This window comes from Haemorhous mexicanus, chromosome 3, assembly GCF_027477595.1.
Source record: "Haemorhous mexicanus isolate bHaeMex1 chromosome 3, bHaeMex1.pri, whole genome shotgun sequence".
Classification (NCBI taxonomy): Eukaryota; Metazoa; Chordata; class Aves; order Passeriformes; family Fringillidae; genus Haemorhous; species Haemorhous mexicanus.
Window position 1 is genome coordinate 86,790,607 of NC_082343.1, and position 15,870 is coordinate 86,806,476.

A 15,870-nucleotide genomic window follows, 5' to 3' on the forward strand; every position below is an offset into this window, starting at 1 on the left:
AAAAAGTGAACACTGCTAGGCTAAGCAAGAAAGAGGAACTATTATCTTACACTCAAAGAGGGAAAAACTAAGCTAGCATAAAGATACAAGCACATGTGGTACTTTAGACATCTCCCTCCTTGCCTTCTCTTTCACTGCTAAACATCTCTTATTACCATGAAAAGAAGCTGAGCTACCAGCTTTCTTCTTCCGTTTAGAGAAAATATATGGCAAAAGATCCCATCTCTGCAGGCCTTCTTCATGTAAAGAGACATCTTGGATAGCTTCATTTTTTTAAAGCTGGTAACTACAATGTTCAGCTTAATTTGCTACCCTGCTAAGGACAGATTTGTGATCAGTAAATCTCCAGTTACTCTATCAGCTAAATCTAGAAAGATCCTTTCCCAGCATCAAGAGAAAAGCAACGTGCCAAGCATAGGAAGAAACATGTTTCAGCTCCTTATGACTCCCCATGATAGAAGCTTAAGGCAGCCCCATGAGTAACAGAGGGTTGTGTATTGGGATGCAAGCAGGTGAATGATAATCTCTTTGGGCAGATGTGCTGTAGTCTTTATCTCCATTGACTGGAAACAGGTGGTCAGCTTGCTGTTTTATTGCTTACCAGGAAAAAAAAAAATTTAGTTCCATTTAAATGTATCACTATCAACATGAGCATCATTTTTTTTTATCAGTGATCATCTTAAAGCAGGCTGAGGTATTCTCCTCATAATTATGCTGAATTTCTCAATTACTGCTGTACTTTTTCCATACCCTTATTTCCCTTGTCACACTAAACAGTACCTAAGTACATTAATCCTTTTAGGAGTGTACAGTCTAAAAGTTTCAGAAGAAAGCAGAGGTAATGGGGTCAAGCAGTCCTGAGAGATATATTGACTGATAACTTGTCATGTAAATGTAGGCACATGATACTTTCTTCTGTTCTAACTGATAAGGGGTTCTAGGACATCACAAATGTGATAGCAACAGCATAACAGTAGAGATTCTTGAAGGCCCAGAGAAACCCAGAGATATTTTTCAATTGCAGAAGTAGTCTAGGGTTATATCCATAAAAGGGGATGAAGACCTGCATTCATGCATCATGTGCTTCAGTTTTGTGTTCAGACTAGAATTCCACCACGGTCTCTGCAACTGCAGAGCAGCAGATCATCAGGCTCCTTGTTTTGGAGGAGAGAGGGGTCACAGAAAATAGAGAAGTTTGTTTCCAGCCTGAGCAGTAAGCTTGACTTCAATGGAAAGTTAGTGTGAGTAAGGGACTACAGCTCAGTGCCTAAAGGTAGTCATGGATGAGATCAAAGAGTCATTTAATCTACTATCTCATCAGTGTTTATGGCAAATAAATGGATAAAGAAATAACATAATTAACAGGAAAGCAAAAGTGACCCAATCCCCAGCTTGCCTTCAGTGCATTTGACTGACTTTGTAGGTTCTAATTTTGTTGCAACTGGAAGAACTTCCCAGATTGTTTTACTGTCCAAAAATGTCTCAAATTCCTTCTCATTCTTAAAGGAAGAAAAATTTTATGATGTCATAATTAAGTAGGAAATTATTTTGTCTCAGCAAGCTGCCAAGACAAAATATATAAAAGCTCAGGAAAAAAGTAGGCAATAAATGCCTGAAAATGAAATTGGGTATATTCCTCTTCTTCCATTTTACAAGAAAACCTGAGACATGTAATCATCCTCTCAACCTTTATGTCCTTTGTCTTTCAGGCCAAAGAGTTCAAGGCTTGGTAATATTTCCTATTATGGAAATCCTTCCGTTCTTCTGATAACTTTCACCACCATCTCATTCAAATTTCTAGTCTTACTAGGCAATATTGCTATTGCAGGACAAGAGTATGACACACCATTTCATTTTTTTTTTAAAGTTTTTCTTTCCATTTTATCCCTGCAGATCAGGAGGCTGAGAGACAAGGCTTGATTTGGTCAAATTCAACAGCAGAGAAGTGACCAGAAGAATCCAGGTTTCCTCATTTTTGCAACCAAAGGAAATAGTTTTAGTTGTATTTAAACAGCATTTCTGCACACACCTATTATTCTAGGTATGTGCAGCAATGCACTCAGATGACCAGTAACAAGTTGAATTTAACCCATTTGTAAGCTCTTGTTCTGGGTGAATGGATATTTTGGCTTCCAGTTTTGCCCTTCCCATGTCTTGGTAGTATATTTGTAATGCACCATTAAGTTTCAGTAGAATTTTTTTAATCACCTTTTAAACAATATATAATTATTGTTGACAGCAAACCAACTAGAAGAAACACTTCTAGATTAATTAACAGTGACCTATAATTAAACCCTGCAGTACTTAGAGATGGAGTGGTCCCTAGATAATATTGTTTTAGTTTTAATGAGTGTTTATCATTCTTGTTTGCTCCCCCTGTGGCAGTTATCAAGGTTAGTTACAAAATTTCTTAATTAAATGGAACTACATAGAAGGTACTGTCTTAGCAGAAAACAGCTTGAAATATTCATGATTTAAGCATAATCTCAAAGTGTGCAAACTCCTGCCCTACAAATTTTTAATCATAGTTTGCCTATAGAGCTCAATCTTTTCCTTAAGTCATGTCTTGACACTAAAAGCAGTGCCATATTTTAGGACTTTTCTTGTTCCTTTATCTCTGAAAGATAAGAATGTTATTAAATGTCTGCCTTCTCCAACATGTAAATGGCTCAAAAATACACTTTTATATGAAAGCTTTGATATAGGATTTCTGATTCCTGGCTCAGGCTTCACTAACCAGTTTCTAGAGTAATTAAGTAAATCTCTTTATTGCACATTTTCAAAATGTAGTCTGACAAATTAGATTCCTAATGGAATTAAAGGATCACATTCCTACCAAATTCCATATGGAGTTTGGTACCCAGAGGGCTCTGAGGAAATAATCTTCCTTTTACCAATTCCACATTCTCAGATGACACCAGAAATGGCACATTCCACCACCCTGAGAAAAATTCTCTTTGCTTCCAATTGTTGCAGATTGAAAGTTGAAGCAACTGAAAATAAGGTAACATATGGGAGGGGCTTCATCTTCCAAATATAATACTGATATAAATGTTTGCTAAAGATTACCTGGTTCACACAGGCAATGCTTCCATTATTTCACTATATACAATATGATTATTATACATAAAACATGTAAAGACAAATATTGGTACTGCTAAAGAATGAGCCTCATATAATAATACATTTTTCTTCAGTAGAAATCCTAATCATCTCCACTGTTGCTTTGCATTGTGCTGCTAGCAAAGTATTCTAAATTTGTTTTGTAGGACAAACAAATAAAACAATGTGCATGAAAGTTTATACACTAAAAAAAAAGGCAAATCTTGTGTGGACCCAGCCCAGTCTGCACAGTTGCTGGTCTGAGTAGTTAAAATCAGGCAATCTTGGAAAGGGAGGGAGGTTGCCATTGTTTAAATCCTAAGTAAAAATAGAATACTGATTGGGTTCAAGTAAAGGTTGTTCTTAAAGTAACTTGTGCTTACAGATTCTTGCTGCCAGTCGAGATACTTCTTATGTTAAAGCACTTGGACAAACATTTTTAAGGGGGAGAGACCACTAGAAATGCCCACCTGGTAGCATTTTCAGGTGTAATGCAACAGTAAAAAAGGTACTGGAAAATAGAAGGGTAAGTATGGAACATTTACACTTGCCAATATGTAACCAAAATAGTTATCTGTGAAACTGGAGCAGAGCTGTTTGAACAGTGTATTCAGCTGCTGCCAGTTCTTGGCATAGTTATGGCTGTGTGCTTGAAACAGCATTTCCCACCACTTTCTCTTTTCCTCCCACCATGCAGCACTTTCCCTGCCCCAGTCACAGTTTGGCATCAGATTGTGCCAGCCCTGAACACTGCTGCAATTCACTGCTGAGTCATCACTTCAGCCCTGTCACAGAACATCATCATCACTGCTCCAACAGGAATATTGCAACAGCAGCCCTGTGGTACAGGAAGGGAGAGAGGATTGCAAGATATAGGAGGTGGAAGAGCTGAGCATTGAGCATTCTTTCAGGAAAAAGCTTTCTTAAGGAAGTTCGGTGGGGTTTGTGGTCCCTGGTTTGGAAACAGCACCATTATCTGTCCCCGTGCTCACATGCCATACCTCCAGAGTGCCCAAAGGATCAACCCTCCAAGGCAATGGGAACTAGAAGAGACTTCTGTTGTTTACCATGGTGCTGTTGAAGTCTCCTGGGGTTGACAGATGCCGCTCCAGAAGGTTAATAAGATGAAGAAAGCTCTTCCAGCTGGACCGTAAGAGGGATTATGTCTGAGCAGCAGATAAACAGATTATTCCAGAAACAGACACTGCTTTTTTTTAAAACTTCGTCACTCTTGTCTTACCACTCCACTTCCCCGGGCTAGAAGTGTGGGCGTCAGAGGGGTTCGCCCAGCTCTTGCACTCTGGCACCTGTTGCACTCTGCCCAGTTGCAATTCCATGCAGTCCAAGCCTGGAGACACCTGAAAAATAAAGACAATTGGGGATCTGAATTCTCTAAGAAAACAGAATTCTTCTATTTGACCAAAATATTCTTGTTTCCTGCATGACTGGTCTTGAAAACTGTGAATGATCAATAGACAGCATGCATTTGAAAACTGGATTAATATTTTTGATCATTTGCCTTGCTCTCCAAGTTCAGGGAAGCAGAGGTAAGTTCATATATTGATGTATAAGGTTTCAATGAATTTTACATTGCATATGTTGAGAAACAACATATTTGCAAGATCAAGGGCTTTCATATTACAGAATTTTTAGTTTAGAATGTGGTGTTGTGACACCACATTGATACTACTAGAGACACTACGGTTACTGATTCTGCTATAAAACTGAAAAAGGAAATATTGGCATTATTTCTTACGTATCTTTTGCAGGTTTTACAGTATCTATAAGAGATGCAATTTAGCTTCATTTTATCTGAACAGGTTCTGTTATGAAAAAATATTATCTGTGAGACAAATATGTGGAAAGGTAAAAAAGGCTGAAAGATCATCTCAGTGTTGACGTGGTTAAAGACGGTCTTTCATCACTGAAATGAAGAGAAAGTAGCAAAATATATCTGCTTTTACTAGTGAAGATATTTATTCTGATTATTAAAAAGGACTTCAAAAACTTTTAGATGGACAAATTCTGGAAGAATACACCACACTGGCAAATATACATAAATGGCAATACCAGTATAGATTAATGTAATAATAACTCTAAAATTATTTTCAAGAAAACAGAAATACAGGGAACCGCTCTGTACTTAGTACACCAGCTAACTCTTGCTCTATTTAAAAACATTTTAAAGTCCACAATATTTATAAAGCTATTTCAACAACAAAAAAGAAAAGAGGTTGATGTGATTTTCCCTGGTTAGTCCCATATTCAAGCTTTAGAGCTTTGGGGAATGCATTTAATTTTAGAGGAGATTTCTCATTAAATTTTCTATCTATGCTTTGATATTTGCATAATTGAATTAAAAGCTAACATTACAACTGCTATGTGTGCTCAAGTCAATGACCTTCTATTTTTATGTCAGGCCTGTTAATTAAATGCAAAGAATGTAAAATTATAAAAGATAAGTCTCCTCAACGTTATCTAAATATTTGTTAGAGAGACAATATGAAATACAGCCTGCTGTCAATACTAATTGTAAAATTTTATTTGCACATTCGGATTTTTTAAAGAAACTCCTGCTTTTCTTAAAGAAATACAGAAATACAGACCACCGTTCGTGTATCTCAGTTAAATTATGTAAATCTTCTCTCATGGACAATTAAAGAACTAAAAAAATCCTTGGGAAAATATATAGTCAGCACTAGAATTATGTTTTGCGGCTCTTTAATTTTACTTTTAGATTCTATGGAAATAGTTTCATTTAATCAGTAATGATATTTTGTAAATGTGGCAAAAAATGAGAGAATTATGATATTTCACGTCTGACAAGAAAACAAGTTTTATCAAGATGTGTTGTTTAAGTTGAATATCTGTGATGGAAAAAGACAGAAAGAATTTCAGGCAATTCATGCATGCTTGATGGCATTGTTGCAGCCCCTATTTATAATTACAACTTAGAAAGCAATAGCGGTGAAAGTGGATCACATAGTTTCACCAGTTGCAAATTGTGATTGTATACTACAATACACTTTCCATAAAAAGCCAGCAAAATAATGGGGGATTATCTTGACAGAGAGGAGTACTAAATAATTAGAACTATTCCTTGCCACCAGTTCTATAAAGTGCAGGTGGTATGCATAAATGCATAATAATAACTTTTTTTTTTGACATTTACTCATGCCATACATCATGTTTTTAAATTATGCACACAGATCTCCAAACACTTAATGCTTCTGTTAAGAAACTTCAGAGCAGAGATGCTTCCAGAACTGTTATTTTATGACTTAGCATTAGGGTCAGATACTTACAGAAAATATTTTTTTAAAGTATACAGACTCTCCCAGTGGTCTGAACATTTGCATGAATCACTCATTAGGGCTCCTAACATGGGTATTTTGAGACCTTTAAAGTCGCTCAAATTTGCAGTACATGTAAACTGTGACAGACTAGAAAATAAGAGACTTAGATATAAACCAGCCCCATCTTAAACAAAAAAAAAATAGAGATCATTTCTAAATATTTAAAGGATTAGTCAGTTGACTTTTTTCCTTGTGAAAAACTAAAATGCAAATTTTTTTCTCACATTTATATTTAACAAAAGGGCGGGTTAACAAATATGGAGCTTGCTTAGTAACATTTTATGGTCCTTCCTCCCTGTCCCTATTTAAGAACCCATAGAGTCCTTCCCCCATCCATTTGGAGGCTCTCCAGGAGCACCTCCAATTCCACAGTGAACAAACAGGAAACTGTAGAGAGCAAAATAAGAGCTACAGTACTTATCTTTGGCCATAATTTTGCCACTGTCCTGACAAAAATTGTCTCTAGCAGTGAAAAGGGAAAGTGAGAGGGATTAAAACTTTTTGAGAGTGAAAAGTCTGTGCACACAGTCTGAATAGTGAACTCCTGAACAGCCAGACTAAATACCAAAATGCAGAGGAGCTCTGAACTCTCAGAAGTATGCCTTGATGCTGGGTACATCCTAGCACTTGATACTGAGAAGGTAGGGGGCCAGAGTGTGTCCAAGGCTGTTTTGTGACATTTTTTTATTCAGCAAGCAAATATCTGCTATTTACTCAGCCATTCCTTAGGACACAAAGGCTTTGTGTGTGCTCTATGAAATCATTTTAATTCATTCTGACTCACCCCTTCCCGCTAGGCTGTTCTAATTCCACAATAAATGTTTCAGATCTTCATTACTATAATTGCCTTCAAAAAAAAAAAAAAAAAAAAAAAAAAAAAAAGGTTTAAGCAAATTTGTGCCAAAGGAAAAGAAAAACCAAAGAATAGAAAGCTTCAAACAAAGAAAGAAAGAAAACAAGATATATCTGCTTTTTGCACTAGGATTATCTTCTACACTGATCCATAAAATAAGAATTACCATGTTAAAGTTGGCTTTCCTGGATGGGCTTATAAACTTATGAAAAGGACGACTTTTCCTTTTTTCTCTCCTTTCTCAAACAAATATAACACTGCACTATATATGGGATTTGATCTTTTCTGTTTTCTGGCTAAAAGCCAAACTGTAATAAAAGTACTAGACCATTGTGACTGAATCCTAAAGATTAATTCCAGGAATAGTCACACCTGTGCCATAGGGATTGGTGAACTGCATGTGAATGAATACCTAGATATGTGAGCCTTTTCTCAGAAAACACCCGTGGACAAGATGGTCAATATTAATGATCAAATGTTTTCTCCTTCTACAGTACATTAAGTTACAGGCCGCAATACAATAATTGGGAGTCTTAACCTACTAGAAATCCAGATTGTTTATGTTCATTTCTCAGTTAATTTTGGAGTCTTTGTGGTTTAAGCAGTGCACCAAGTGACATTGCCAACACCCATCACAGAGCAAACATGTTTTCCTTTCCAGAAGACAGTTTTTCTTCCCCAAAGGAAAATTGAAAATTTTTCCTTTTTTGAAATCAAAATCAATTCTACTGCATTTTGATGCCTTGAAATATTTTAAATATGTTTTCATTCTTTTTTTATCTCTGTCCAACCTAGTACTTTTGGGATTAAAATTAGTCTTCTGACCATTCTCTGTCACATAATTCTTCCATGTTAATCAGAAATTAGGTGCAGTATCTTGTACGTTCCATGAGGTTTGTACTTTGTAAGCCCAACTGTGTTTCAATTTCTTCCCCTTCAGAATGTGTGATATTGAATAACACCCTTCTTAAAAAAAAAGCAATATCTATCTGCTTTCCTATACACGTCTGTGGGCATTTAGTCACCATCAGCTGCTATTTACTAGACAGTGACTTCAGAACAGTAACCTGTCTGAAAAACATAAGATTAGCAATCACCTGACACCTGCCACAGCGTAGGTGTGTTTATATCCCCTTACATAATTGTAGCATGCCTTATCACTGTAGGCAAGCACACCAGCAGTTTCACCCTCACCTGCTCTGACAGTAACACTATCATTCTCATTTCACAAAAGCCTGAGGGCCTGAGGTGTGACACACAAACTGAAGTCCTGGCTTGTAAGAGGCATTGCAGTTACAGAGCAGGACAGCAGCAAAGATTGCTGGGCTGATTCTGGTTACACAGACATCTGCAAATCAGTAGGACTCAGGCTCACAGCTAGACAATTAATTGCACTTAGGCCACCATGCCTGTCTTTCCATTGGCGAGGTTCTACTGGCTTCTAAAGTGCTGCTTCTGTGCAGAGCCAAAATTACCTCCTTCTTGGCCACTCAAATGTTTCAATACCCCCCTCAGACTTTACACAAATTTATACTGACAATATTGGTACTCCTTTTACCTGAAATACTGGTTTTAGTGGCTATGTTGAAGGTATACCTTTCATACATATGACTCAGCACAGATCATAGAAACCTCAGCAGTTTCAGGCAGGAAATAGCAATGCTCTCCTCTTTAATTTTGTGATCTCATGGTGATGGCACAAAATGAAGACATTTCTATTCAAGTTCTTTTCCCTTTCCTCTTCTCCCTCAAAACTAGATGAGTAAGTTGTCACACTTAGATCAAGAATTGGATTAGGTGTCCTCCAAACCAAACTTGGTCTATGCAGCTTGACACATAACTAAGTAAGGTTAAGTGCAAGTCATGCTCTGTCAAAATGAGGTAGAGTCAATTAGCCAGAGACTGTAGATTGTACTGCAGAATGAGTGACCCCAAACTGTGAGGAAAATCAACCAGGTCCAATTACACAAGCTGAAGTGAAGAGATGACACTGGGGCTTCTGGCACCTTTTCATGCACCAGACATCCTAATTATCATCTGTGAATACAGTTACCTCAATAAACCCATTCTGCACTGCAACTCTTTGACTCCTACCATCAAAACTGTTGAAATGTGGACATCCATGGCAAAGCATCACTGGAACCTGAACTTAGGTGCTGGAACCCAGGACATCCCTCTGGCTGTCCTGGACTACCAAGACCCTTGCCAGGGTACTCAGAGACCCTGGCACAGAGCCCAAGATGCCTGTGGTTTTGATTATGAACCGTGGAGCAAATTACCAACCTTAGATGGAAATCTGCAAGCCACGACAGTTTAAGTAGAATGATAGTGTTTATCACGAGGTGAAAAATAAATTTTTGGGGTTTTTAGAATGGGTGTTCAGGGGGCAAGATGGAGGAATCTGGGCGTGTCCTGCCTTTCTCCTTCTCCTTGGCCTCCATCTTCTGCTGTGGTGTTGGCACTTTTAGATTGGTTTAGAGTAGAAGCTCGCTGTCTAACATAGGTGATAGGTATTGGAAAGTAATTGTAAACATTGCACACATAGTTTTTAGTATAAAGACATAACACTGCCCTGGGGCAGGCAGAGTGCCTCTGACTGTCTTGCTGAGTGGACCTCAGCTGGACAAGAGAAAATATTTTATAGATAAGATGCAATAAACAACCTTGAGACCGAGAACTGAAGAGTTCTGACTCCTTTGAGCACCTGGCTGGGAAAAGAGGCTTTTTAACATTTCTCAGGGTCACTCTGACCAGCCAGAGGCCCCAAGACTTAGGCTCATTGACTTTCTCTGAGAAGATTGTACCTCTTGAGAATGACTAATCAGAAAATTAAGAGCAGAGGTGCTCAGTTGAGTGTTTTATCACTGCCAATTGGATGCATCCCTCCAGGAACTACTCAAACATTTAAGGCATTTTCTTGCATCCTGTGATATCATATCCATATCAATTAATAGAACAGCCTTTAAGGTCAAATGCTTCTAAGCTGGCCAAAGAAATCTAAATAGATACATGTTTCATACATGATCATTAAAACCAGTCACTCTTCAATGCTGTTTCTAGCCCAGGTTCTGGACTTTAAACAGACTGTTGCAAGATTCACAATCTGGCAATGAAAGCATAGATGGCCTTTGATATTTTTTATAAATTCCAGCAGCAGAGGTGAGCACAGCTGATGAATAAAAATTTTCACCTTTCTGTCTAAAAGAGAATGTAAACATTTCTATCTTTAATGAGAGATATTACATCTATGAATACATGAGTTTCTTACTATGTTTTTGCCAGGTTGCAAGAAAATGTGTCAAAATCATATGGTGACTCAAAGATTTCAGCATGTTCAATATTTGTGGTATGAACAGACAGCATTTATTGTGAATGTGGCTTCATCATTAGTATATGACAACTATATTCACAAAAGCAGGAAAATCTTACCAGTTGCATGTGGTGCTTTCTATTCTCATCTATAATAGGTAGATAATTTGCTATAATTATTTTCCCATTAATTGTATAATTAGTATAATTCAAAGAAGTTACTAAATCATCTGCTCTAGAGAGAGGCAAAACTGTTTGTCTGTTATAAGGCCCATGCATAAATTTCATAAAAATTGTTCCAAATTCTTTGTTTCTTCCTGAAGTTGGTTTTCAACTGTATTTCTCCACTCAGCATAGAAAACTACACAGATATGTGTGAGCAGAGGAAGAGGGCGACAGCTGAGGAATTCTGATCTCTATTTTAGCTTCCCAGTGCTACTGACTTGCAGAAATTAAATTTTCCACACTTACTGAAGTCCAAGAGCACATCAGCTGATGACAGGCATGATCTTTGATACCAAAATGTAAATCCAGGTTAATTTGAAGGGTTCTGAAAAAAAACCATTATCTAATGCCATCTCCTAGCTTTGAACATAAAACCATTAAAACAAAAACTTTTGGAGTTTTTATTAAAATTTGAACATTTACTAATGGCATTGTTTATATCATATATTTCAGAATAATTTATCACATTCTTCTTCAGATTTATTTCCATACATGTTCTGAGGTGTAGGTTGTTTCATTACAATCAAAAACTTAGTATTTTTAACATAAGGATTACAATAGGAATGTATCACAAAGATTCATGGGAGACTTACCTTATTAGAGCATTATGTCAAGAATACCAGATTCTTCACCTTTCATAGACATTTAAAGAAGAATTATTATGTGTTTCTGACAAGAAGCAGGATGTATGAAAACCCACCATTTTCCTGGATTCTTGAGAAGGAAAGACCTTCTAGATCTAATTTTAAAAATTAACACAGCCTTTAAAAGGTTGAAACTTCTAGAACTGACTTTTTAAGCAGAAGCCTGGAACTCCTCTCCTGTGTCACAGACAGCTTGAGTGCAACTTCTGAATATGTGAAGGTGATGTTTTGCCATGCTGAACCCAAGCAAGAGATACAGGGATCAGGCATATTTTTTTCTTTTGGATAAAGTCTCCACTGCACAGGCAGAGCCTGGCACCTCCCTGACGTGTAAAGGTGATACTGAATCTTGCACAATACGAGATATTAGTAGGTACAGGAAGGGTTCTGCAGTGCTGAGTGTGTAGCCATCATCTTTGTGGTTCTTGTAGAGGAAGTTCACAAGTGAATTTTAGCCAGCTAGACACAGGATCTTCCAAACTGGAGGCCTGGACCTGTCCCCATAGATACAGAATTGCCAAAATTAGAGAAACAGGCCTCATTCTACAGGCAATGCTACTGTTTAGTCACACTTATGGATGGAATTTACAAAGCCAGCATACAAACAGGAATTACCAAGCTCATCGTTGTCCATATTCATTCTGAGAAATTAAAATTACTTACTTTTAATATATATGTCTTGGTCCACATTCCTTTTTTGGAAATGGAGGCATTCTCGGCCACAATTCTCAGGAATTCCTTTCAAAGTTCTCTCCCTGTGTGCATTATAAACAGTCCAATAACATATTGGACATGAAGATAAGTTCAAGCAAGCCATATAACCTTGGGTTTAAGGGCATTGAGCTCTCAGACAAGACATGAACAGATTAAATGCTAGCATTAATTTTTCTAGTATGGAAATCCATACCCTAAACTTTTCCAAACTGTGAGTCATTTTGGTTGTGAAAACACACTTGGAAATGCAAAGCAAACACAGTCAAAGTAGCAGTTATCTGACCAAGCACTGGCAAAGCAGCCCTGAACATCAGCAGGAGTACATGCTCCACTTTCACATCTGCATGGGAAGATAGAGATTGCTGCACAAAGGATGCAGGCAGCATTTGTAGATAAAGCCTTGCCATATTTTAGTGTGTCCCTGCTCTTCTAGGCACCTTCAAATCCGTTTAGACTCTCCCATGCAACAGACCTGAGGAAAAAAGCCATAGAAAAAAAGATTTTAAAAGGAATATGAGGAGAGGATGTGTCATGGGCACACTGTCTGTCACTGGCAAGTGTCATTAGAATGTGGGATCCTCACTGGTGCCATGAGGAGAGTGCCTCTAGGTGAAGAGTCCAGGTATTACCTCTGTGTGCTTTCTATGCTCCATCTGGTGTTTACATTGATCAGCTCACTCAGAAATCTCAAGATCAACTTTTCAGGACTAGGTGTGAAAAGCACTAGCTGTGCTTTTGTTACTGGCTCAATTATCAACAAAATGTCAGCCCCACTGTAAATTTAACCTTAACGTGTTTATAGATCTTTGGAATTAACCTTCCTGATAAGCTTTCCCCATTTCGACATCTCCCTTTACATAAGCCTGGTCTTTTAATTATTATTTTATTGTGCAGGCAATATGTCTCATTTATCAATCAAGCATTCTTCTCTATCCTAAGATCCACTGATTTTTCAGACTAATCTGCTTCTTCACACTTTTCAAACTTTTTGATGATTTTTATGATGAATTATTCAGACTTCAACAATTTTGTCACCTTGAATCTTTCTGGCAAATCTTTAGCTACGACATTTTTAATTCTTCTCTTTGTATTCAATGGCATCTAAATTTTCTCAGGTCAAATAAAAATAAATGTTTACTTGAAAAATAATGCTGTATATAAATGTTCATACCCAGAGATCATCTGCAATTTTTCAACTCCAACAACCAACTCCAAAATTTGAGGCCTTCCAAACCTAGCACCATCAACAGAGAGAAATTAATGAAGCTGTGTAGAAAAAAACCCACTCCATTTACACAAAAAGGTATGAATAGGGCCCTCTTGCTCCTATGCTTATAAAAGCAAATTTAAAAAAACAACCAAAGCTGACCAATTATCTGAATAACTTTAAACTCTTTTTCTCTAGAATCCACTTCAATAGTGATGTACTTTTCCCTTTTTGACATGAAGATTATTAAACACATATAGGAACTTTTGAAAAGTGCTCCTCCTGCCTTGTTGTTTTAGTTAGGGTATAAATTCAATAATGCAGGTCTCAAGAGACACAGAGAAGAGGCCTGGCCTAATTTCAAGAATTTCAATTTTTTAATATGTGAAATGAATACCATTTATCTGCCTGAAACCAAAACCTGAAGAGCAGTACTATGCACATGAGAGATTGGTATGGATATCAAAGCACTTTGATTAGATCCCATATGAATTAGATTGCTGTATCATATTTGGAAAATTGCTTTATGATGATTTGATCTTGGTTTTTATTTGTCTAAATTCAGGACTAGATGTCAGGAACTCCAGAATTTAATAACAGCTGACAGTGATTCTGTAGATAACCCTGGTAAAACTACCTCAGTATTTTTCTCCAAGTATGTCACCTGGAAAATTTGGACATGGTGTAGATTCTTTCATGTGAGAATAAAGGAGAGTTAAACCTTTGTTTAAGGCATCTTGGAGATTAGTTGAAGCAGAGTAAAGCATTATCAGACTTCTACAGTTATCTGTCCTTCTGCCCTAAAACTATAGAAGAAAACTAAAAAACCTAAACACACCTTTTAAAAGTAAAACTGAGACAGTCAACTCTGTGAAGCAACAGGGTTAAATAATAAAAAGTCAAATTGGGCAGGGTATATTTGCAGTAAACACTGAATATTTTAATTGTATGTGCTTGTATAAAAAATTATTAGAAAAAAATTACAGATGCTATTTATTTTAATAAAAGTTAATCAACCTAGTGGTATTTGGATTATTTAGATGATCAAATGATGTACCTGTAAAATGTGCATCACTCCAGTGTATTCAATTACTACGTTGCATAGTAAAAAAGAAAAGGGATTAGCTAACATCTATGGATTCAATTTCATATTGGCAATAACATGTGTCTTTTTGATTTTTTTTCAACCCAGGACACTGAAATCAAAGCACCTAAAAAGATACAGATGGAGGCACATTTTAGTAAAGTATATAGATGAAACATGTGTGAGGCTTAGGTATATTGGAATAAAGATCCCAATATTGCCGGGTGGAGCGTGCCTGGGCTCGTCCAGCCCTAGTGCTCAAAGGTAGCAGCTGTGGATGTTTCACCTCAGAGACACCTTTGGCTGGCTGGCAGTTAGGCACTCAGAATGAGTCCAAGCAAAGTAGAAACTCAGTTTACTCTAGTGGAAAATGTTCAGGCGATGGTGAAGAGAAAGAGAGCGGGTTCTGACGGAGGGTTAAATCCAGAGTTTATTCCAGGGTGGCAGAGCTCTGAATCTCGGTAACAGCTCCAACAGAATACCGACCACATGGTTCCAGTGCCTTTTAAACCCACAGTGGGAGGGAGGGAGAGGATAGGTGAGCCACCAACCAGGTGGGAGGGGGAGGGTCTCAGGGGACAATGACACCTGGACAGGCCAATGACCCCAGGTCTGGGAAGCATCTTTTGGACTTCTGCCAATCACACGATGCCCTTACTGGAATGTGGAACTTGACAGACAGCAATTAGGAAGAAGGCAAGGGGGCAGGGGGAGGGGAAGGAAGAAGCTGACACACCTGAGAGACAGGATATAGCTTCACACCAACATAGGTAGAAATTTCTCAGTTCAGAATTTCCCCAGTCACAGTGGAAAGCACAGATCTGAAGAATTATGGGGAAATGTTTATGCCAGAAGGCAAGTTTTCGTCCATTCACAATCAGCAAATATTAGGAAATTCATACTGGACAATCATGGAGAAAAAGGCTGATGCTTTTTCCAATTCAAATTTTGTTTTAGTAAAAAAGTTATTTCAAAGAATTATGATAATAAAAGTTTTTCTAGTAAGAGAAAATTACTAACTGCAAGATATAAAGTAAATTAAACCTACTGCAATAGATATACTTTAGAAACAGATCCTGAAAAAGGAAAAAAAAAAAAGAAAAAAATTAAAGCGAAAGAATGAAAAGAAAAATACTTTTAAAAATTTATAACCACTCTAAATAGGGTGGCAGAACAGTGCAAACTGAAAGCAGAAAACAACTGGTCACTTCTCAGAATAAAAAGCCCAAATAGGGACCCTAACACAGACACTTTGAAATCATTACAACAATCATTTGAGAAGAATCTCCTTTGTCAGTTTTACGAATAGTATAATTCTTAATTCAAGTTAAAGACTTAGAGGTAAATCCTGGAGAAGAAGCAAATCCTTCAAGAAA

At 37.3% G+C, this 15,870-nt stretch overlaps 1 protein-coding gene across 1 annotated transcript in view; it reads left to right on the forward strand.

Annotated features, from left to right (window-relative positions):
• Positions 1 to 4,582: 4,582 nt before the first annotated feature.
• IMPG1 (interphotoreceptor matrix proteoglycan 1) overlaps positions 4,583 to 15,870 on the forward strand; it is a 56,167-nt gene continuing 44,879 nt past the window's right edge. The window contains exon 1 of the mRNA XM_059843392.1: positions 4,583 to 4,649. Within this exon, the coding sequence (XP_059699375.1) occupies positions 4,583 to 4,649 (67 nt within the window). The remainder of the gene's footprint in view (positions 4,650 to 15,870) is intronic.